Consider the following 23,910-nt stretch of genomic DNA (forward strand, 5'->3'; position numbering starts at 1 on the left):
GAAGGCGGGGCTCTGACAGCTCCTCTGAAAGATGAGGAGGAGTTGGGAAGGCCAAGTGGGGTGTGCAGAGCCTCCCAGTAGAGGATGGAAAGTAATTCCACACACACAAACACAAGCGCCTCTGCCACCCGCCTCTCCCCATCTCAGCTGCGGGGCCCTCCACCATCTGTGGCTCCCCCAGGCCAAAAACCTGCGTGTCCAATTCTTTTTCTCATATCCCACATCCCACATTCAATCTGTTGGCACCAACTTCAAAATACATCTAGATTCTGTATTTATAAAATACTTCATCTATCAACTGACGAATGAATAAATAAAATGTGGTATATCATTTGGCAATAAAAACAAAACAAAAAATCCCAAATTGATGGAAAAAGCATTACCTTCAAGAATCATAACTTCTTAAAAATCAAGAAGATGGAATTAAAACACGTTCTAATTGTATTATAAAATGATCTCCTTTATATATTTCTGGTTTCCATAACATAAAGCTTTTGTCATTAAAAAATATATATATAATCAAATTGATGAATGATGAAGTATGACACATCATTATTTATGGTGGAGGATATTTGTAAACATTCTAAATGTCCAAAAAGAGAATAATTCTTAAAAGGGTCGTAGTGCATCTGTACCTGGAAAGTTATGCATTAAGTTTCTTAATGATTTTAATGACACGTGGAAATGTTTACCATGTACTGTTAAATGACAGGGATAGGTTTTTTTAAAAAAACTACAGTATAACTCTAATTTAATTGTCTATCTGTACTATTTATATGAAAAGTCAAAATAAAATATTTATATGAAAAGTCAAAATAAAATATTAACATGTTTAAAAAAATTTTTAAGTAAAATGTACACAAAAAATTAAAATGAGAAGGGAAAGATCTAGAATCTGACCACTTCTCATCACCCTCACGGCTGCAGTCTCCGTCTGCGCCACCAGGTCCTCGTGCCTGGGTTCCTGCAGCTGCCCCTCAGCGTTCTCTCTGCTTCCGCCCTGGACTCTGCAATCTCTTCTCTACGCAGCATCCGACCTTGTCATGCCTCAGCTCACACTCCCCGACTTCCCTCTCAGTAAGAGGCAACGTCCTTCCAGTGCCCTACAGGCCATCCAGCACCTGGACCTCCCTTCCTGTACTCTCCTTGGCACTCACTCCACCCCAGCCTCCCTGGCCTCCACGCTGTTCCTTGAACACGCCAGGCACATACCCTCCTGAGGACTCTGCCTCGGCTGTTCCCTCTGCCTGGAAGGTGCTGCCCACATGGCTCACTCCCCATCTCCTTCAAGTCTTCGCTGAAATCTCACCTTAATAAAGTTGATGCTGACTACCCTATTCAATGCCGCCCACTCTCCACTGGCATTTCCCTCTCCCTCGTCCTGTCCTTCCAGTTCTTTCCTCTGTCACCCAATGCACTATGCAGTCACTTGTATCCATTGTCCATTGTCCATCTACCCCTCTAGATAATAAGCTCCTGAGGGCAAGGACTGCATCCTTTTTCGTCACTGATGTGTGTGTTGAATGACGTGAGGTCAAGAGAGAATGTGGAATGTGAAGGAATTGCAAGTAGCTCAGAGTGGGGAGCACGGAATGTGGGGGGTGGTCTTTAGGGCGAGCGGAAGAGATGAGCTGGCCAAGGAGGGCCTTGTGGCCACTCTGGGAAGTCTGGGCTTGATCCCGGGAGCAGTGGGGGTCCAATGTTCTGAGCAGCCCGCCACTTTCCACCTGCGTGAACTTGCGCAGCTCAACCTTCTTGAGCCCCAGTGTCCTCGTGGGCAAAACGGACAGCTGAGACCACAGCACGTGATAACTAACATGCGTGGCGATCACAGGGACTCAAGAGTGTTCATTCCCTTCGTCACTTGGCACTGTGGTTGGCACAAGCGCCCTGTCTCAAAGGGACAGACTTTGAATGAGATGTGTTTTTACAACAGCTCTCGGGAGATTTTCATCAGCCGTGTTTCCTGCTGTCTGGTTGCAGCCGTCAGACATTCGGAGAGGAGGAGCGGGGGGCACGCCCTCCACCACGGGCGGGCGTTGGGCTCAGGGCTGACTGTGTGCGTGTGAGCTGAGGCAGGCGGAGTCGCTGTCCCCTGTTCCCACTCCTGGGGTGTCTGCGAAGCCTTGAAAGGCATGGGGATGAGCAGACATGGGGAGTGTGGCAGAAGGCAGCATGGGCATGGCTGCGGGCCCTGGAGGAGGGGTGCAGCCAGTTGGGGTGCGGTGGGGAGTGAGGCGACTGGGTTTCTAGGTCAGCGAGTGCTCTGGCTGGTGGCTCCTGGGATGGGCCAGGCAATATCATGTCCAGATGGGAGAACAAAGAGAGCCATGGCGGAGGGCGGGTGCCAGGCCCTGGGACCCTGAGTGGGGAGAAGGGGAGTCCAGACACGACCCCAAGCCTTGGTTGCTGGAATGAGCAGCCCCCAGGTTCTGAGCACTCACCCTGTCCAGGCACAGGGCTACCTTCATAGATAGTCCACCTGAGCCATCTTCAGACAGGTGCTGTTGAAATCCCCAGTTTACTGAGGCTCGAGGCCACACAGCTAGCACACGGCAGAGCAGGGACTTGAGTCCAGTGCTGTCTGACTCCCCTCACCCTAAGACTCCCCTCCACAGGCTTGTCCCAGAAGGAATCCAATACTGGAGAGACTTGGGGGAGGCAGTAACTGAGGAGGCTGCTCCAAGGGCTTAAATACTTGCCTGGAGGGAGGCCTAGGTTCTGGTTCTGGCTAAGCTGCTAAATTGTTGTGTGGTGTCATTTACTCATTCATCCACCCATTGCACAAATATCCGGTGTGCTGAGACTGGGCTGGGCTCTGGGGATTCCGGGGCAGTAGCAGAGGTTCCCCCGCCTGAAGCTCACAGCCCAGGTGGAGACAGACAGGTAAATAGGGGATAATGGTGAGGAGTGGGGAGCCGGGGCAGGCACACCTGGGGGCACCCCATCCAGACCTGCTGGTCAGCGAAGGTCCAGACCTGCAGGTTAACTGGAGTTGGCCAGGCGGGCAGAGAGGAGAGGAGAGTGCTCCGGGCAGAGGGAATGGCCTGGGCAAAGGCCAGGAAGGAGTCGGGGGAGACAGGCTGGAGAGAAGGCCCGGGTCTCCGGGAAGGAAGCTGGAGTAAGGACCACTTCACACGAGCCCCCTCCTCATTCTGGGCCCCGGTTTCCTCATCATAAAGAAAACCCTTCCTGAGGTTCTTTCTCATTCACTGTCTTGTTGATCATCAGAGGGATCCCAGGAATTATTCATCCCCATTTCACAGATGACAATGGAGGGTCCGAGAGGGCAGGTGGGGCTGGAATGGGAATCCGTGTCTTCTGATTCTAAATCTCTGTTTCCCATCCCCATTCTCAAAATGAGGGGGTTGACTGGACGCTCCCTGAGGCTGAGGCTCTGAAGTCGGGGTCAAACCCTGCTTTCGTTGCGACCTTGAATAATTTACTTGGCTTCTCTGGGCCTCAGTTTCCTCCTTTTATAAACGAAGCTGTTAATAGTCCCACTTCCCAGGGTTGCTTAGAGGGTTAAACGAGATGGCACACACAAAGCTCTGAGCCCGGTGCTGGTCATACAGTAAGTGCTTAATAAATCCCGCTCTTCTTACCGGGCCCTGACGTCCTGAGATCCTGACTGCCTGCCTAGCGGAGGGTGTTGGGGCAGGGTTGCTGTTGTTAGGGCCACATGCCTGTGCCTTTGTACTGTATGCCCCTGCCTCCCGATGCCCACCTTGGCTGGTTGTCACAGTTGGTGGCGTCAGCTGCTTGTTAGAAAGCTACCACTGGGGAAGCTGACAGCCAGCTTTGCTGTGCCAGCCTCTGGGGAGGAAAGGGCCACCTCTCTGCATTCATAGTCAGTGCTGAGCGTGAAGGAGTGGTGGCTCCCAGGCCCAGCCAAGACCAGGGCCGGGCAAGGCACTGGCTGCCCGGCTGTGGGTTTGGGGCAATAAGTGCCCCCAGAGCCTTCCTACTGCCTCCTTCCCCTCCTCCTCCTTCTGCCCCCTCCCCCTCCCCCTCACACCCACATGCAGGGAGCCAGATTTTCTTGCTAAAACACAGCTTAGCTTCTGTCAGGTTTCCATTTTGGAGAGACTGTCACAGGACATACAGTTCCATCAGCTGCTCCTTCCTTTTACCTACTACTGGTTGCTTATCTGGCCCTGAGGACCTCTGGCCCAACACGCATCCAAAGGCCCCAGTCACCAGCACTGACAGTTTCCATTCTCCACACCAGGCCCTGTGCCAGGGGCATGCTCCTCTGTGGCCTCATTTAATCCTCAGACCCCACGATGTGCTCTTCACTATTACCCACACTTTACAGAAGGGGCCAATCAAGACTGGGGGGGTGAAGTGGGTGCCCGAGGCCACGTGGCCCATGAGTGGCAGAGCCCAGGTTGCACCCAGTCTGCTCTTTGTGAGAGGCAATGTTGGTGGCAATGATAAGATGGTGGAGGAGACGCCGATCATCTGGGCATTGCCAGCCTGGGGCAGGGTCTCTCGTTTGGCGTCCAGAAGCAGAGGGACCGGAGGTGTGGAGCACAGCATTGGTGGTGACCTATCGTGACCACCAGGTGTCGCCCAAGTCCTAGAAAAGAGTTGGCAGCCACTCCCTGGAGGGGTCTGAAGAATGGCAGGGAGGGGTGGTGATCCTCCGAATGGAGAAGGCTGACTTAGGTCTGGGCAGAGGTGGTGGTGTAGATAATCAGAGCCAGACAGAGGTTAAAATGCTAAAAACAGATTTTATTCAAGAACTATTATGATGGGAGAAAAGACACCTCAGTATAGAACTGGGCTCAGTTCTGAATTGAACAAAGAAAAGTGGAGATTTATAGCTAAGGAGCAGTGTGGGGGGTCAATGGATGGAAAATTGCTAAGAGGGTAGGGGATTCTTGACCCAACAGGATTCTTGCTGAAGGCAGGTCATGGTGATCACGTATGGTGGAGAATGAGGAATTTGATCAGTATTGACGGTGGAGGGGGATTCCAGCTAACCTGACATACATAGCAGGGGTCTTGCTACAACCAGGCAATGCGAAGATGGACACGGAAGGCCAAAGGTCAAGGCCTAGTTGAGAAAGGTCTCAGAGGAGCCTGACTAAAGTCCGGTCGAGGAGAGACTCTCTGTCAGTCCCTCCTCTTTGCTCAATTCAGAGATGTTCTTCTGAAAAATACGAGTCTATTTCTCAGTCGGTCACTTTTAGTTCACTGGTGACCAGCAGAACCATCTGTTGCGACTTGCTAGTAGAGGATATTTGCTGGATGGTGCAAAGTGTCAGGCATTTAAATGAGGGAAAGTTCTGTGAAAGCAAAAGGAAAACAAAGATTAACAACGGTTGGAGCAGACTAAACCCAGGTTCTGAGTCCAGAGGGCAGCCAGTCGAGATTTCTAGATGTTGAGCCTGAAGCATCTTTAGATGGTGAAGTGAGGATGGTAGGGGCAGTCCAAAAGACTTCCTGGCTTGTAGTTTGAGTGTCTTTGGTGATGGCACAGTCGTCAGTGTCACAGTCGTGTTTGTTTCTCGGAGAAGAGCATGGAAGCATCCAGCGTCAGCTTGTAGGGTTTCTTTAGATGGGCCCAGTAAGGATCTGGGCAGTCGGGTTTTAGTTCTCAGTGACTTCAAGTCAGGAGGGTGGGAGGAAAATTGGAAACGTTAATTTGGAGAGTTGTAGCCAGATCTTGGAGGAAACTAGAAGAACGGACAAAATGTGTAGAGGGCAGAATCCGGTCCCATTTACAGGCAGATAACAAAGTAGAAAGGAAAATGGAGTTAACCAAGAAGCAAACAATAACTCAAAGACAGTGAACAGGACTATAATTTAATAACCCACGAGGGTGCGTTATAGTTTCCCATTGAAACATGGAAAATTTCGCTCTCTAATCACCCCCCGTTTAGACTCCTGTTTACAAAATAAGCCTGATCTCATTAGATTTGGCGGGATTATTTACATAGGGCAGCATAGGGTAATTGACCACGTAGACCCTTTTGAGTTTGCTTTGCTGGAACCTTTCATAAAGAATCTCAGACTAGACTTTTTAAAGCCTCCCAAGGCTAGGAAGACAAGCCATGATCTCACCACCACATTTTTCTTGCGATACCCATAGATTGCGTGAATTCCTCTGCCCTCAAGGACCCCTAGATATCCTAAGCTTCCTGGGTCCTCCAGGAAATGACCTGCCTTACCTGTGATGCTGGGAACTCTGTAAGCCAAGTACCAGGCTGGTTTTTGCAAGAGGGCTGTGTAAGTGTTGACTCCATAAAGTCAACCCTGGTTCCTTAAATCATGTTCTATGCACGTCGTTCTCAAATACGACATTCTAGTCAAAGCTTTGGTAATATAATCGTTTCCAATTATGTTCTGTTATAAGGAAACAGATTCTTATTGAACTTATGCAAATAACTATATTGCCATGAAAACAAGAATACTTAATAAGAGTCTCCAAATTCTGGAGGGATCAGGCAGGGAGAAATGATAAATGTTTCATTTCTGTTTACAAAAGTATAATCTACTAAACTGTCACGAGTTGTAGACAGTTTAAGACAAAAGGGAAAGGAGTGTCTTAAATCCAGAAAACAGAACATTAAAGAATGATCAATGTTCCAGACAAAAACCACAGTCAACCTTTGTCAGTTCATTCAGTCCCATCTAATTAATTCTTGTTCTGTTTAATCTTAGGTTAGCAGTTTTATAAACCCATCAACTTCTCTACTAGTTCTGGAAATCCTTACTCAGTCATGGTATGAGCTCAGAGTTCTTCAGTGTCATCAAAAGCCTGTTCCCCAGAATACCTGTCCTAGTCCTATCCATGGGTCTCTGAAATAGTCCATTCTGATGAAGACAAGCATTTTAGTAACTAGCTGATTGCATGAGCTTTCAGAAAAGCATCAGAGGAAAACAATAAGTATCTGTGAATAACAAAAGACTTAAAATGGCTGTGGTTAAAGATCTGTTGAGGGCCGGCCCCGTGGCTTGGTGGTTAAGTGCGCGCGCTCCGATGCTGGTGGCCCGGGTTCGGATCCCGGGCGCGCACCGAGGCACCACTTCTCCGTCCATCCTGAGGCCGAGTCCCACATACAGCAACTAGAAGGATGTGCAGCTATGACACACAACTATCTACTGGGGCTTTGGGGGGAAAAAATAAATAAATAAAATCTTTTAAAAAAAAAAAAAAAAAAAGATCTGTTGAGAGTTCATTGTAATACAATTGACAAGGAAATTTTGTTGTCTCTGTGACATAAACCATATTAAGATAACTGGAATTATGGCTGATAACATTATACTAGGACATTTTGTGGACAGCAAGGGCATCAACAAGTTTCTATGAATGTCATATAATTTCTAAAATATTTATATTAACTAAAAATATTTATAAATATAGTTTAGAAAAAGTTAAAGCATCTGCTCTTATTTGACAGCACCTGTCATGCAATTCAACAGGTCAAATAAACCAAATTGTTTTTAACATCTCTCTTTGTACAAGGTGAGGAAACAAATCCTTTGAGATTGTCTGAGGGCCCTCTGGAAACGACCAGTTCAAGGTCACTTTGAGATCAAGATTTCATTTAGGATTTGATTTTTGGAAGGCAGAATTGTCAAAAATGTAGAAACAACAAAAAAAGAAAACCTTAGATTTTTTAAAAGTGAGAGGTCTAGTTTCTCTTAATCAATGACACGATTAATATAAGCGCAAGAAATTAATCTGATAAAACACAAAATCTTTATTTCCTAGGCAGTTTACTCAAAAGGTAGAGAAAAACATTGTACAATGTCTTATTAAGAGCAGACCAATAATCCAAGAAAACTTTGTTGTTTTGACAGAGCAAAAACCAAATTCTGGTTTTGTATTAGTACGCTATTGGGCTCATTTTCAAAAACTTAAAAATAATTCAATCTTAGCCAGCTTGGCTTCACATAAAATTTCTGTCCCATAAACCCTCTATAACTTTCTATACCCACTCAAATTTTTTTTTTGTCCTGTATTTTCTTCTTTCTCATTCTGGAACAACTTTTAAACAACCTCTAAACAACTACTTTAAGACAAGATTACCCTCTTTTTCCTTAACAAAAATATATTCTACGTTCTTGCGTATTTTACTTATCATTTTTTTCTTCATCCTTATTATTCCTAGCAGTTTTATTTACATATATTGATTAGAATTCTTAACCCTTAGTAACCTTAATTTTCAGTGAAAATAAGGAAGTAGACAATTTTAACTCTTTGCTACATATCAACATTCTATAGTAAATTAGCAAATTTTATGAATATACCACCTCACAATTTCTAGAAACATATGCTGCTTCTAGCACAACTTTACATGTCTATTACAGACCCAAATATATTTCTCTATAGTGTATAAAAATAAGAAGCCAGAAGTATATCAGGTTAAACTTGTGCTTAGTAATTAATGTTTCAGTAGTTTATCTTACTTAGAAATGATCTAGATAGTTAATGAATATTTATTACTTAATTTAACTTAGCATAACTCTAAGGTTGTGAGTTACTAAAAATATTTTGGAAACTGTTCTTAGGCAAACATATTATAACATTAAACAAAGCTGGCCATCATCTCAAGTCATTTCCCTGTTAACTATTTTTACAGCCCATGCATGTTAGGCAAGTTTCATAAAAGTAAAAGCTAAAAGAAGTTAAAGACATAGATTTCCTGTTTTACTGCTTTCCTTGATCTATGTGATATGATAGATGTTAAGCACTTCATTTTTACTGCCTTAATACATCTCTACATTTGTTCCTAGGTTGAATTTATCATTTGTATAATTGTAAACTTCTAATAGATGGGACACTACCCTATGTAGTGTAAAATGTGGACTAAAGTAGAATAGAATGTATGTAGAATAGATGTATGCTTGTATTATGCTTTAATGCTGATAACTCAGAAGACATAGCTGTTTTTATTAAACCAATGATGTTAAACTGGTCTTTTTTATCAAAGATTTGCTCAAATCACATGAACTTGAAAAATATTTGGATTAGTTTCATTTCTGGGTGTTTTAGGAAGACTTAATTTATTTAAGTGCTTATTTATCTCTAAGCCATTTTGAATAGAACTCCTTTAAGGGATTTCATAAATTAATTTAGTAATACAATCTTGAGTAGAAAAATATCACATATATGTTACATACATACATACGTATACATGCTGACAGATGCAAATAGAGATCTAATAGGTTTGTTTCTAAAATTTTAGCCATGGATCAATAAAACATAGTGATATAAATTTAGTGGTTTATATAAAATAGTTGAATCTCATCTTTGCTCCATTTTATATTTTTTATCCAAATTGTGTTTTTACCAGATGGGACAGGGTGAGGTTACATATTCAAGATGCAGCTAAAGCTTCGTACCAATATTTGTGGAGGAGACTTGAAAACTTTCGTTTGCCCCGATATGTCATCTTAAGGAGGCTGTGACTACATTTTACGTGAGAGACTGGGGGGGCATCAAGCAGCTCCTGGATGTCTCCAAAGCCCATCTGAGTGGACAAAATATCCAGTCTGTTCCAACGAGCCTTTTCATTTTCAGCTTCGGGTGGTTGCCTTCAGGGGCCCCTGAGTCCCCTTGAGAGCCCTGATGGGGGAGGGGAGCCTAAAGTTCAAGTGACTGCAGCGAGTCGAGGGACTGGAGTGGGCAGGGAAAAGATCTGGCAGGGATGGACAGAGGGATGGATTCAAAGTCCTCATCCTCCACCATATCACAGGATTCAAGGGAACTGAAGGGGAGATGGAAGTGGTAAGTAGAGAAGATGGGAGGGGAGGGGTCTTAGAGGAGCCAGTTTGGGGAGATCTAAAGTTTCTTAAAGAAGCCAGTGAAGTTCCAAATTCAGCAGAGGTTCAAGAAGGGGGTTTCAGTTGACTGAGAAGTTCCCTTGAGAGAAGCCGGATCAAACAGGGAGAACAGAGGCTTCCCAAAGAGCCAGGAAAATTTTTCTGGCCCAGGGAGTCAGGAAGTGAATCCTCACTCACAAGAAAGAGCCAGGAAGAAAGACTTCCAGCCCAGTAGGTACCTTTCAGACCAAGTAGCCTGGAACTCTAATGCAGCTTCAGAGTATACTCAGAATCTTAAGAATCAACATCTGTTCTTACCGTGCCTCACCAGGCATTTATCCAGATCCCTGGCTCAGGAGTCAGACTCATCTATGGATCCCTGGTCAGTCAGTCAGGGGTGGAGACAAAGGCTTCAAAGATGCTCACTTGGGGTCCTGGGTCAAAGGTCTGGGGGTCCAATGATGAATCTGATCCCGTCCAAGTCACAGCACCCCAACTCTTAGATAACCAGAGCTGGATGGTAGTTTAAGTGGTAGAAACAGATTTTATTCAAGACCTATTGCAGTAGGGGCCAGTATAGAACTGGGTTCAATTCCGAATACAATTCCAAATTCTCACTTTTCTTAAATGGGGATTTACAGCCAGGGAGCAGGGAGGGGGGTTGGTGGATGGAAAATTGCTAAGAGGGTAGGGGCTTCTTGCTAACCTTACCCGACAGGATTCTTGCTGAAGGCAGGTCAGGGTGATCCGATATGATGGAGAATGAGGAACTTGATCAGATATTGAGGGTGGGGGGATTCTTGCTAAAACTGCGTGATGCAAAGATGGACATGGAAACCCAAAAGCTGAGGCCTAGTTGAGAAAAGGTCTCGGAGGAGCCTGACTAAATTTTGGTCAAGGAGAGAGTCTGTCAGTGGCAGCTCCCAGACCAGCCCAAAGCAAGCGCAGCCCCCTCCTCAAGCCTTAGCGTACACTATGCCTTAGAGCTCACTAACTTGGAAGGAGTCCTGAGAAAAGAGAGACCCCCCCCCCACTGTAGAAGTAAAGAGCCCCCTCCACAAACACTGTGACCCTCGCTCCTCCTCTCCACCTCCAGAGACCTCAAATACACCATCCCAGCTCTACCCCTCATCCCTTTGGGGGCCCCTTCCGGGACTGATGTGGACACACTTGGGGCTTCATGCTCCATGCTCTCCAATACCTCTTGGCACCATGTGCCAAGGCTGTCAGTCCACATTCCTGCCTCCTCATCCTGGCTCTGGGCTTCCTATGGGCAGAGGCTGTGTCTGATTAGTGTGTCTACCCTGAAGTCCAGCATCATGCCTGGTCCATAGGAGATCATCGGCATAGGTGCATTGAATGAATGAACCAATGGATGACCATGTCCAGGGGTTTTCAAACTTTTTAGAAATTTTAGCTGAAGAGTCTCTTTTCTTCTTACGTAGCTCGTGTGAAAGCTCAATATACAATACAGGGAAAACAGGGCTGCTCAAGTGAAGACTGAATTGGGGGAGGCAGAGCCCCATCTCCCTTACCCGGAGATCACCCCTAGATGTCCCTGGGAAGACCCATGGCTTGGGGAGCATCTGAAATGGCTGCTCTGGTCACTCTGCACATGGGGAAACTGATGCCCATCACAGGGAAGAGACCTAAGTCAGAGAAGGGGCCAAGGCCAGGACCCAGGACCTGCTGGACTCTCAGTCATCGTCCCACTGCCCCCAGCTGCCCGAGTTCTCATTACGAAGGTGTGAGGAGGGGTGGTGCAAAGTCAGATGCTGAGGATTCGGATCCCAGCCCCACCACTCATGACCTGTGTGACTTTGAGCAAGTTACTTTCCCTCTCTGGGCCTTGGTTGTTCAACAGAGAAGGATGGGGCGGAGGGAGAGCACTGTGGAGATTGATGTCTGACAAACGCTCAGCCCATAGTTGTTATCATTGTCCGACCGCTGGACCACAGTGCCCATAGATTCAGCACCACTTTCCAACCTTCCCAACATTCTCCTCTCTGCTGGGGCAGGGCCGCTTTGCCCAGGCCAGGGGCGGGAAGGGGCCGGGCCATGCTGGCTGTCAGGGACACTTTCCCCAGAGCTGGAGACCCAGGAGGGAGTCACCGTGCCCTCCCCGACGCCTGGCCACTGGGTGCCCCACTGAGGAGGACCCAGCAGTGGGGAGGCGAGGCAGGAGGCCTTTATTAGTTTGAGGAGGGGATGCCAAGTCCTGTGGAGAGTCTCTGGGAGACTCTGGGGTGATTTGGGGCCAGCAGGACTCCTTGGCAGCAGAATCTCATCCTAACACACTGGCCCAGACTCTCAGGAGGGGAGGATGTGTGCACACATGGAGCGACACAGCAGAAATCTGGGCTCCCACAGGCAAGGGGCTGAGGCCTCTGCAGTCCCCACCTCCAGGAGGACTCCAGGTGCACCGTGCTGGCTCCGCCACTGCTTGGTGGGGGCTTCGCTCAGAGATGATGGGCCAGCCCGGGACGGCGAGGAGAAGGTAGTTTGTTAACTGGGCTCCTGAAAGGGTAGAAGAAGATCTCAGTGACTGGACAGGTCAGGTCAGGGCACACAGGGGAGCCAGCTATCACACCACGGCCAGCAGGAGGTGAGCAGTAGAAGGGCCTCCTCCCACACACTGACGGCTGAGCCCAGCCGGCAGCCTCACCCTCAGTCCCCAAGGCTGGAGTTCTGCTTCCGTCCAGTCTTGCCATCTTTTTCATAGAAGTTCTCTCCCCATTCCCACACCTCTCCCTGCCTCCATCCCTCTTGGCTGTCCCTCCCCAGTGACAGTGGTCCACGGGGCACTGGCAGGCTGAGCCGAGCTTCCTGGTGGTGGTTCTTGGTGTCCAGGGGGGGTCGCAGTGCTGTCGGTGGGTCCTCGAGGTTGACACCAGATGAAGGCAGAAGGCGGGGTGAGGCAGGCATGCTGGCTACTTGGAGGCTGAGGACCCTGAGGTCAAGAGGTGAGGTAAGAAGGACGGGGAAGGTGCACCTGGAGAAACAACAGTGCTGGCAGAGTCAAGAAAGCTGGTCGGCTGAGGCCGGATCCTCCTCCGCCTCTGCCCACAATCCCATGGGCCCCTGCACCCCAAGTCTCCTCTACCCCACTTCTCCCGCGGAGTCCCGTCTGGTCTGGATGTCTGACCCTCACCTTGTCTCACCTCTCTCCCACCTTCTCCTTTCCTTTTTCTCTTTGCATCTTGCCCCCTCCCTACTGCCTTCCTGAATCATCCACACAGCCTCCTGCCTGGACACAGTCTCTCCTGCCTTTGCTTCCCTCTTTACCAAGTAGGGTCCCAGCCCTCAGCCTCCTCCCCATCGAGAGGGCTTCTGACCCTGGGTTGCAGCCTCGCCTCTCCCCGCCCAGAGAGAGAGGGGTCTGGGGTCTTTCCACCCCTGGCCTGGCTGCTGCATGAGGGGAAGCGCAGGGGGAGGCCCTGGAGACCTGGGCCTTGTCCCCTCCTGTGTTTGTCAGGGAACCAGAGGTCCTAAAATCGGGGTTGTCCTCAGAGCAGTGTGGTATTGCAGGGCCAGGATTTGCCTCTTTTGTGAGAGGGTCAGTGGGGGAGGCGGAGGAAGACCTGTGAGTGTTGGGAGGCATATGTGAGTGTGCCCCATCCTGGTCCTGTGCACCTAGGGGAGCACAGGTGGGTTCTGTCAGTGCCCAGGAGCCTGCTCTTGGGGTAACTGAGGCCAGACTCCAGGGCTGGGACACTGGCACTGTGGCCATCCTGTGGTGTCTGGGCCTGGACTCATGGACAAAGGCCAGGATGGGGCCACTTGCTGTTTGATGGGGCTCTAGAGAGCCACAAGGCCTCCAAAGCAGGGATCACCCTGAGTCATCCCCCAGGAGCAGCCAAGGGGCCCCCAGAACCCAGGCCTCGTGACCAGCACTCTGTTTGCCTGGGAACTTGGTCCTCGGACACACCAAGCTCTGGGCCTGTGCTGGTTGCTCAGGGTCGGGGTCTCTAAAACCCCGGGGCCCAGCCTTGAGGGCGAAGCGGAGGAAGTCAAGCCGGGGCCAGTGACAGAGACCCCCAGCCTCCTCTCTCTCAGGCCTCCCCCTCCACACTCAGGAGAGACCCCAACAAGCCGCACGCAGGGCTGGGCTGGAGGAGCCACGGTCAGCACCCAGGCCTTCCTGAGTCCTCTGGGGGCTGGTCTTGCTAGAGGGTGGGGTCGAGGCAGCGGGGCAGCCCGTGGGCTCCTGATCTGCCCCCACCCCTGCCTGCTCCATCCCTCTGGTCCTCAGAGCCAGAACCTCCACCCCTCCTCTCTGTCAGACCCCAGAGGGCGCTAGGGAGGTGCAGAGGGCTCGGGGGAGACATGTCTTCAGGCCACCTCCTCCAGGGGCGGTTCATAGATGCTGCAGTTGGGCTTGGGGCCCTGGCAGTAGATGTTGAGGTAGTTGCGATGCTGCTCGTTGTATGTCTGGCTCTGGAGGCACAGAACCACGCTCCTGTCGCACTCGCACGTCTGCTTGTCACACTCTGTCTCGTTGAGCTCGCCTATGGGGAGGGGAGCGCATGGACTCTGAGGTTCCAGTGGTCCTGGGAATGTGGTCCCGGGGCCAGCAGCACCAGCATCGCCCGCACCTCCGCAGGCCCACTGCAGGCCTGTGGGCTCAGCAGCTCTGGGCCGGGCCCGGCAGTCTGTGTTAGCAGCCCTCCAGGTGACTCTGGTCCGTGCTAAACTCAGAGAACCACTGAAGTCCACCAGGACATTGTATAGTTGGGGAAACTGAGGCCCAGAAAGGGGGATGGGTTTACCTACGTCACCCAGCAAACCAAAGGCAGAGCTGGAACTGAAACTCAGGTGTCAGGAACTCCCCACTCCCAGGCCAGTTACTTTCTACCATCCCAGGCCTCCTCTCTTCAGCCACAGAATCACGACACCAGCCCCGGAGGGAGTTCGTGGTGAGGATGAGTGAGGCAAACACTTATAAAGAGCTTAGCTCAGGGCCTCCCACGGAGGAAATGCTCAACACCTGCTCACCGCTGCTGTTGTTGCTGGTGTGATTATTCTTGGCCTTCAGAAATCGTCTACCCTGTAGTTCCCAACCTTAGGTGTGCTTTAGAATCAGCTGGAAGGCTTGTTAAACAAAGACTACGGACCCCACCTTTAAAGTTTCCGATTCAGGCGGGGCCTGAGAATCTACATTTCTAACAAGTGCCAGGTGATGCTGGTGCTGCGGGTTCAGGGGACACCCTTTGAGAACCACCCACTAGCCCAAAGGTTTGCAAACTTTCCATGAGCAGAATCCTTTATCTTAAAAAACACTCCTCGCAGAAGGCTAATATATCTAACAAAACTGAAAGAGAAGATGCTTAAGCTATAAAAGGGGGAAGGGGACTCCTCTCCTTGAATTGCTTCATGGGGGGACACCCCCTCTCTCAAACCAGCCCCTCAGCCCACATTTGAACAGCAGAATATGAGGACCACAGGCCCCAGAAGTGCCCAGTGCCCCACCAGACTCTTTCCCAGAGACCAGGAGAGTTTCTTTGCAAAGTTGGCATTGCTTGTGAGCTATCCCTGAGGGACAACATGCAGAGACACAAGGAGAAAAAGGGAGCTAGGGCCGCCCATGGGACAGGGCCGGGGCCACCTGCTGCCCCAGGGAGGGGCACTGAGGGGAGACAGGGCAGGAACACCTGGGCCATCAGCTTGGATGCCACACTCCATAGTTGGGGGATGGCCATGAAGGGCTTATCGTAAAGGAGGGAGCCCCACCGGCCTGGCTCCAATGCCTCCAATCCCTAGAAACCGTGTGTATCCTGGGATGGGGCCACTTTCTAGTGGGGTCCTAATGACAGACTGGGAGGGAGCAGGTCTGCTGTGATCCATCCCCTCAATGTACCCACGGGGAGACTGAGGTCAGGTGGGGAAGGACTCTGCCCAGGGTTACACAGCGAGGAGATGCTGGCAGGACCAGGGTCAAACCCAGGTCTCCCGTCTCCTAGGCCAGCGGATCACAAAGTCTCAGAATCACCTGAGGATCTGGCTGAAAACAGATTCCTGGGCCCACCCAGACCCGCTGAATCAGAATAGCCCACCAAGCTCTCCAAAGCTTAAGAATCTCAGGGACTGGAGAACCAGGTGCCGACTCAGGTTGGGGGACCAGAGCACATCATGGAGATGTGCCAGCACCATGGCGAGGGTTGTTAGATGTAGCAGACAAACAAACGAACAAAAAGAAGAGGACTGGTTAATTTGAATTTCAGACAAATGATGAATGTTTTAGCATAAGTATGTCCCAAATATGGCCTGGGACATACTTATGCTAATTCTTAATTTTGTAACAATACTGATGAATTTTATGCTAACATTTAATTTTTAGTGTATGTATATCAGATGCAATATTTGGGATATACTTATACAAAAACATTTTTTGTTGTTTGTCCGAAATTCGAATTTAACTGGGCATCCTGTATTTCATCTGGCAATGCTGCACGTGGCCCCAGCACAGGCTGGGGGGCTGGTGGTCCACACCCTTTTCTTAGGAGGGCTGGCAGGGGGGACTCACTGCAGACAATCGTGGTGTTATTCTCGATGGTGTATTCGTAGTGGTCCGTATAGGTGTGGCAGCCCTGTTCAAAGAGCTTCTGGTAGCAGCAGTCGTGGGCGTGGCAGCACCTGGGGCGGGTAGAGGGGAGCAGACAGGCGTAGCCAGGCGTGGCCAATCTCCCACGGGCAGAGATACTGATCATCTGTTCCAGTTCCTCATGAGTCAGTCCTTCAGACTGAGGCCCGGAGAGGGGCAGTTACTTGCCTGAGGTCACACAGCCAGGCAGAGCTGGGCCTGTGCTCCAGGTTCTTGTCCTGCCTCTTTGTCCTATGCCCAGGGCTCCCAGCTTTACCCCCTGGAGCCCTGGCTGCGGCTGCAGGAGGGGTCAGGCAGTGTGGTCAGGGTAGGAGGGAGGGCTAGGGTTAAGTCAATGTCAGAGGAGACCAACTATATGCGGAGGCCATACCTGGCTGTGCACACTGGCCAGAGAGGGACAAAGGTCTGGAGGGTTGAGTGGGATTTAGCGGGTGGGCAACAGGAAGCAAATGTGGTGTGGCTGTCCCCGTCCCCTCTGGTGGAGGGAGGGCAATTAGTCAACTTGCATTTATTAAGCCCCCAGTGACACCAGACTTGATGCTGGCTGCTTTGGGGAGATGGGAGCAGAAGACAAGCCATGGCTTCTGGAAAGTCCTCATCTGAGGGAGGAAGCACAGTCCTGTCCTCCAGAGCCTCCAGTCTGAGGGGGCCGGGTCACAGCCCCTGCCTTTGTGGAGCACGAGCTGTGTGACAGTTGCTCATATGTGTTTTGGAGCAGGTCAAAGCTTCCTTCCCACGAGGGTGGGAGTTCAAATGTCCATCTACAAGGGAGATGGACAATAGAAAGTCCAAAGGTCACTAACTCATCGAACAAGCCTCATCCTTTGGGGAAAGTGTCTCCCCCACCTCTCAGAGGTGGAGCTCAGTCTGACCTTGGCTGCCCCCGCCCTGTCCCCGACAGCAGCCCGGGTGCTCTGGAACCTACCAGTCCACCTCATCCATGGGCAGGCCGCGCCCCCCCAGCCCGCAGTAGCAGCCGTAGCCCACGAAGAACAGGATGGCGTTTCTGCCCGTGACGGCTTCCACCATGGACTTCAGGTTGAGCAGGCTGCTGTGGGCCGCGGGCAGGACTGCGAGAGAACCGAGGGGTGCTATGAGCTCCCTACCAATGGGGGGCGGCTCCTATCTCACTGGCTGGCCTCCCAACACCCCAGGGCCAGGGAACGGGGAGGGACGGAGGGAGGGCAGGAGGAAGGAAGGAATCTACAAGCACTGACTATGGTGTGTTACCCACATTCTTACGTTAAGCCCAACGCCTCGCGAAAGGAATAATGGTTACCATTTGGTGAGGGCTTCTCTGTGCCAGGCACTGCCCTAAGCCCCTCCCATGCACTAACTTAATGAGTGCTCACTGCAGCCCCACCAGGTGCTGTTCTTGTCCCCATTTTACAGATGAGGAGACTGAGGCCCAGAGCACTTAGTCCCTTGCTCAAGAACACATTGTCGAAAAGTGGTGGAGACAGAATTTGGACCCAGGCAGCAAGAGTGCAAGTGCCCGGTAAACTGTAAGGAGCTTTGCAAATGCCATGTGCTCTTCTGGGCACGGGGTTTGATTCTGGGCCCTTCCAGCCTGGCCTGGCTCCTCTGCCCCCAGCCGGGACTCAGTGTCCCACCACGGTCCTGGCGCTGGTGCATCTCAGGATTAATCCAGAGATAATTGGGTGCTCTGGTCATTCAATGAAGACACACAGACACACACACAGACACACACACACACAGACACACACACACACAGACACACACACACACACACTCCTTTCCCCTTGTCCGGGTTGAAGCAGTAGAGCAACGACGCTTCCCATACCAGCAAAATCAGCTTCCTGGCCCCTCAGGCTGGCCTACCCCAGCGACCACTCTCTCCTCTGCTTTCCTGCCTCCTGGGCTCCTGGCCTGTGCTGCCTCCACATCTCCTCCTGGCTCCTTCCTGAGTCACACGGAGCCTGGCGCTCAGGTCCTTACCTGGGTGAGGCCGCCCCACACACAGGCGGGAGAGCCCCTCTATCCTCATTTTACCAATGAGCAAACTAAGGCTCAGAAAGGCGAAGGTTCGCCCAGGTCGACCAGCCTGGAAGTGGCAGAGCCCAGACCTGAGGGTGGTTTGTGTGCCCCAGAGCTGTGACGTTAACTGCCATGCAGTACAGCTCCCGCCTGCCTCCCCCACCCGGGGTCTCTGCCAGCTGTGCCCAAGGTTAGGTGCCCGGTTCAGCATCCTGCCCCCCACCCTCCACCTTCCCCACCCTGCTCCACGGCCGGAAAGAGGAAACGTACCCGGAGAGGGAGGAAGCCAAGATTTCAGGAGCTGGAGGCTGGATAGAACCCCAAAGACCATAATTCTTGTTTCTTGACGCTTATTCCCTCCACCTCTTGGGGCTTGTCAGGACCCTGGGCAGGGGCTGCCTTCCCTGTCAGGGGGTTGATTTGGGGAATCCTGCTCCACCTGAGTCTTCCTGTCCATTGGCTTAGTGATTTCCATCATTACAGAGAATAAGGAACAAACAAGAGAGGAAACGAGGCAGGAGTAGGGAGAAGTGACAGACTCGAGGATGGTTGAGAGCCATCTCAATGTCTATGTTGGGGTCCGTGGCAGGGAGAGAGGACCCTGCGTCCAGGGGGTCCTGAGCTGTCTCGAGCTGCACAAAGGACATGTGGCCTGTGAGGGCTGTTGAAGGAGCAAGAGAGAGGGGCCAAGAGAGGAGCCCCAGGAATGTTGGCTCTTCCCCACCCCTTCCTCCTGCTCTGCTGGGTTCTTGTTGCTGCAGTAAAATGTGTGTGCCGAGCAGCCAGGGAGTCAGACAGACCTGGGTTTACAAACAGGTTTCTCCGTGAGCACCGTGAGGCCGTGGGCAGGTTGCATAACCTCTTTGACCTCAATTCCCAAATCTGAGGATGGCTGATAATGACGCTTCCCTGCAGGGTACCTTGTGCAGAGAGCCCTGCAGAGGAAGGATGGCCCTGGGTGAGGTCCTGGCCGCCTCGCTCCCCCAGGCTGAAAGCCCCTGCCTCCCCCCCCCCCCACTAACTGTGCAGGTGTTACCACAGGGGGCAGCTTCTGTCCCTGGTGTCCCCAGACCATCAGCTCCCACGTTGCAAGAGAAGAAGACTGAGAAGCTCATCCAGCCACACACACAAGCATGTGCATACACACACACTCTTACACTCACAGACCTCACACACACGCAGACATAAACACACCCTCACCCACCTCACACTCTCCTCCACACACTTGTGTGCACACTCACACGTACTTCATATACTCACACACACCGCACACACAGATTCACAGTCTCATACTAGCAAACCTCGATACTGGCTCAAGACAAGGTTGACATGAGGTAAGCCATATTAACTTTGAATGACCTCTGACACACTAACCCAGCTGGATCTGCACCCTCCAGGAGATCTAACTGCTCTGTAGATTTTACGACCCCTGCTTGTGCATGTACCTCCCAGCTGCGATAAGATGATAACTGCTTTTTTGAGTTCCTTAGGAATGTGATGACCCCGGAACAGAGAATCTATGCTGATAGCCACCATCAGTGAAAACGGAAAGATCTGGTGTGGCACTCCCAGTCTGTAACACCAGAAGGTCAACATTCCTAACTCCCTCCCCAATAACCCAATGGCCTATATAACTGCTGTAAGATTTCATGCCCCCTTAAGATGGTTCTTTTGGACATGAGTCAGCCATCTTCCCTCTTGCTAGCAAGCTGTAATAAAAAAGTCCTTTTTCTCCTACCACCTTGCCTCTTGACTATTGGCGTGTCTTGCGGCGAGCAGAAGGCCCCAGGTTGGGCGGTAACACACACACTCATACACACACTTACCCACAAATACCTCACACCCTCATGCACAACTTATACATCTCACACACACACTCACCTCACACACTTGTACACTGTTTGTATGCAAACACTCACACATCACAAACACTCACACACACACGCAGCACCCAGAGTGGAACCCGTGGCCTGAAGCCGAGGCCACGTCACCCCTCGCACTCCAAGTGAAAGGAACAAAGTCTGAGTCCAGTCAGGCTGAAGGTTCCGTCCCCGACAGTGGTTTGGGCTGAACTCGAGCAGTTATTCTGTAAATAACAGGTTACTTTGCCTGAATTCTGCCAACACGTCTGGCCACATTGAACCTTATTTTATTTCTGGGATTTCTTTCTTTTCCTCAAACCTGGCTGTGCTCAGCTGACATTTAACAGGCTTGGTAACAAGTCAGCAAGGGGTTTGGTTCACCTTCCACCCATCTGAGGCACCTGCCATGGGGACATGTGGATGTGGGCGGGGTCAGATTTGTGTAGGAGCCTCAGCTGTCCCCGATCCGTGTGCCTGGGAGCACCACCCCTGGGAAAGAAGTCCCCAGACCCGTTCCATCGTCTTCCTGTATAGTCACACATAGACACCACTGTTACACGCACACTGTCTGCAGGTACATGCACCCCTAGGTTCAAACACACTCTAGAGACCTCACACCGCAATTAACACACACTTACATATTTTGTTGGCATGTGTTTACACATAGGCATCAGCATATGCACAGACACACCTGCACACATAGACACGTGTATATCTACACACAGACTCGTTAGCTCCCATCTACACATACACATGTACACAAATACAGATTCCCATGTACACAAACACCCAGGTTTGCCGCGGTGCCCAGACGCCCAGCGAACACCACCACTTTACGATGTTTGCTCAGCTCTGGGCCTTGCCCCCCTGAGGCTCATAAAAGCCGCTTGCCCCTGGCGTGTTTACAGGTGGCTGGAGAAGTAAACAGCCTCAAAGAGAGGAGGAAGCCTGACAGGGGGCTGAGCCGGGAAGTGGAGGCACAGAGAGAGAAATGGCAGGCCCAAGGTCTGGCTGCCAGTCAGTGGAATGAGAACCAGGCGCCCAAGGTCATGGGAGAAAGGCTGGGAGGAGGGGAGGAGGAAACTTGACTCACCGCTGCCCGCCAGGATGGCGATGGTGAAGAACTTCTTCACACCCAGGCTGGATCTGAGAGAGGAAGGAACCCGAGTACTGAGTCAGTCCCTTCCACCTTCCTGTAGTTCTGGGCCTGCTCCCTCCTCCTGGGCCTCATTATAGGTGCCGTCAATGCCATCCCTTGATGCCCTGGTTCCTGCTGCTCCAGCTCTGTGATTAGCACCTCCAGAAGGATCTGAGCACCTCTCGCTTGCCCTGCACCCCCTGGCGGGACAGGCCCCAGGATGGCAGAGCCAGGAGGCACCAGAAGCCTCCTTCCCTCCCACCCTGAGCAGGAATCCCCTCCATGCATCAGCTTCCAAGACAGGAAGTTCCCTGTCTCAGGGTGTTGGGCCACTGTCACAAATCAGAACCAACCTCTCTTCCATACATGCACCAGGGAGTCACGTGACCCAATCTGGTGGCTGGGTCTGGCACCCGGAGCCAAGAGACCTGGGTCCCTCGGTTCTAATCCTGGCTCTGCTTCTAAAATGCTGGGTGACAGTGGATAGATCCCTTAGCCTCTCTGGGTCTCAAGCGCCTCATGAGAATTGACCAGATGATCCCTAAGGCCCTTCTAGTGCTGAAAATGCAGTGACATATCTCAGCCACAGCTCAGAAACTCAGAGCTCTCTTTTCTGGAAAAATGGATTCCAGGAGCCAATTCCCCACCCCTATCCCCACTCCTCTCCATGGAGGGTTCCATCCCAGGGTAGCAGCCACGTACCTGGAGGTTCTTGAAGGAGAAGAGGCCCTGAGACTTGGGCCCCTCCACCCAGAGGGGTATCTAACCAGCACCTTCTTCCTGAACCCTTTGGGGTTGGCCTGCGCCCCATGTGCCATGTTCTGGGTTCTGGGGGGCCAGCAACATGGGGCTCGTGAGGTCCGCAATCTGCTCCGAAGGCTCTGGGGAGCAGGCCCCAGCATCTCGCTACCACGCACACGGGCAGTAGTGCCGGGGCAACGCCCCTGGGCAGGAGGCAGGTGACACATGCCCTAAAAAAAGGAGGCTCCACCTCCTTCCTCCCACCACCACCACCCTGCCCACAGTGGCCTGGCACAGTGTCCACCCCAGGGTGCCCTGGCCTATGGGGAGAGGGAGTTTACGCACCTGACCAGGAGTTGACCCTTCCCGAGCATCTGAAGGGAAATTGGCCCAAAGCCCTCTCTATTTCCACCTGAAAGGGATATTAAAGAAAAAATTATTCAGTGACGCTTGTTAAAGCATAGAAGCACAGTGAAGCAGACTTTATTCAAAGGGGGCCATCGGGTAAGCGTAGGGACCACTACAATGGGGTCTTGCCGTAGGAGAGATTGGACTCATCTCCAAATATCACAAAGAAAAGCAGGGATTCATAGCCAAGGAGCAGGGTGGAGGGCAACGGGTGGAAAATTACCGAGAGGAAACATCGGGGGCAGAAGGAATTCTGGCCAAACCCACCTAGCAGGATTCCCGCTGAAGGCAGGTCAGGGAGATCAGACATCACCTGGGGTGGGTGGGGGATGAGGAACCCCATCCGGTGTTGAGGGTGCTCAGATGTCGAGGATGGGGGATCCTGGCTGAACAGACTTGGCAGGATTCTTGCTAAAATCGGACAATGCAGGAAACAGACACGAAGTCCAAAAGTCAAGGCCTAGCTGAAAAAGAGATGGAGTGACCCGGCGTAGAGTTTGGTCCAGAACAGAATCTTTGTCAGGGAGGCCCTCCGTGTGGATATGCCCATGTCTGCATCCCTCCACATCTGGAAGGGCTTTAGTCCAGAATCTGCAGAGAACTCTATACCCACATCTACAAGAATGTTGATGCCCACATCTGGCTAAGACTGCAGGGGCCCGGGCACATGCATCTGGCAGGAAGCCCTCCACTCTCCTAGAGTCCATCTGATCTGGAGCAGGGCCACTTCACTGCCACACCACTGTCACGTGGCCTGACACCCCTCTGTCGGAGGGCCGTCCTAGGCAGCCTGGCGTGCTGAGCAGCATCCCAGACCTCCACCACTAGACCCAGTGGTAGCCCCCTCCCTGTACTCCTCTCCCCCCACCTCTCCAAGTTATGACAATCAAAAATGTCTCCAGACATCGCCAGATGTGCCCTGGGGTCACAGTCGCCTCTGGTTGAGAGTCCGGTGGCCTGGGAGTCGGTGCCGTTTGCCTCTTGCTGGGGGGTGGCGTGTGTGTGGAAGGACAGACAGGAGAGATGCAGGGGGCGCTGGAGCCATGAAGCCCCTGGAGATTTGCACTGACAGGGGCTCCCATCCCAGCACCCCCACTTCTTGGCTGTGAGACCCTGGCAGGATCGTTCCCTTCCCTGGCCTCTGTGTCCTCAGCTGTAACCAGGCCTCATGGGGAAGGATTATGCTCACAGATGGCAAGTGTGGGGCACGTGTTAAGTAGGTGCTCAGTTAAAGATCTGATAGTTGCCAAGCAGAGGCCGGTTCTCCAGCCTTGAGGTGAATTGAGGTGGTGGGAAGGGGAACAAGGGAGGGAGAGAGAAGAGTACTCTTGGAAATTAACACTCCAAACAATCCCCCCACCTTCACATTGGCCCTCCTCTCC

At 51.4% G+C, this 23,910-nt stretch overlaps 1 protein-coding gene across 1 annotated transcript; it reads right to left on the bottom strand.

Annotated features, from left to right (window-relative positions):
* Positions 1-14,076: 14,076 nt before the first annotated feature.
* On the bottom strand, positions 14,077-22,197 carry PLA2G2F (phospholipase A2 group IIF). The gene is given in 5 exon segments (XM_004426113.3): positions 14,077-14,288; positions 16,304-16,413; positions 17,307-17,451; positions 21,335-21,387; positions 22,082-22,197. Coding segments are annotated over 5 exon segments (636 nt in total).
* Between the last annotated feature and the right edge of the window lie 1,713 nt (positions 22,198-23,910).

This window comes from Ceratotherium simum, chromosome 22, assembly GCF_057802395.1.
Source record: "Ceratotherium simum simum isolate JZ-2026a chromosome 22, ASM5780239v1, whole genome shotgun sequence".
In the NCBI taxonomy this organism is placed as follows: Eukaryota; Metazoa; Chordata; class Mammalia; order Perissodactyla; family Rhinocerotidae; genus Ceratotherium; species Ceratotherium simum.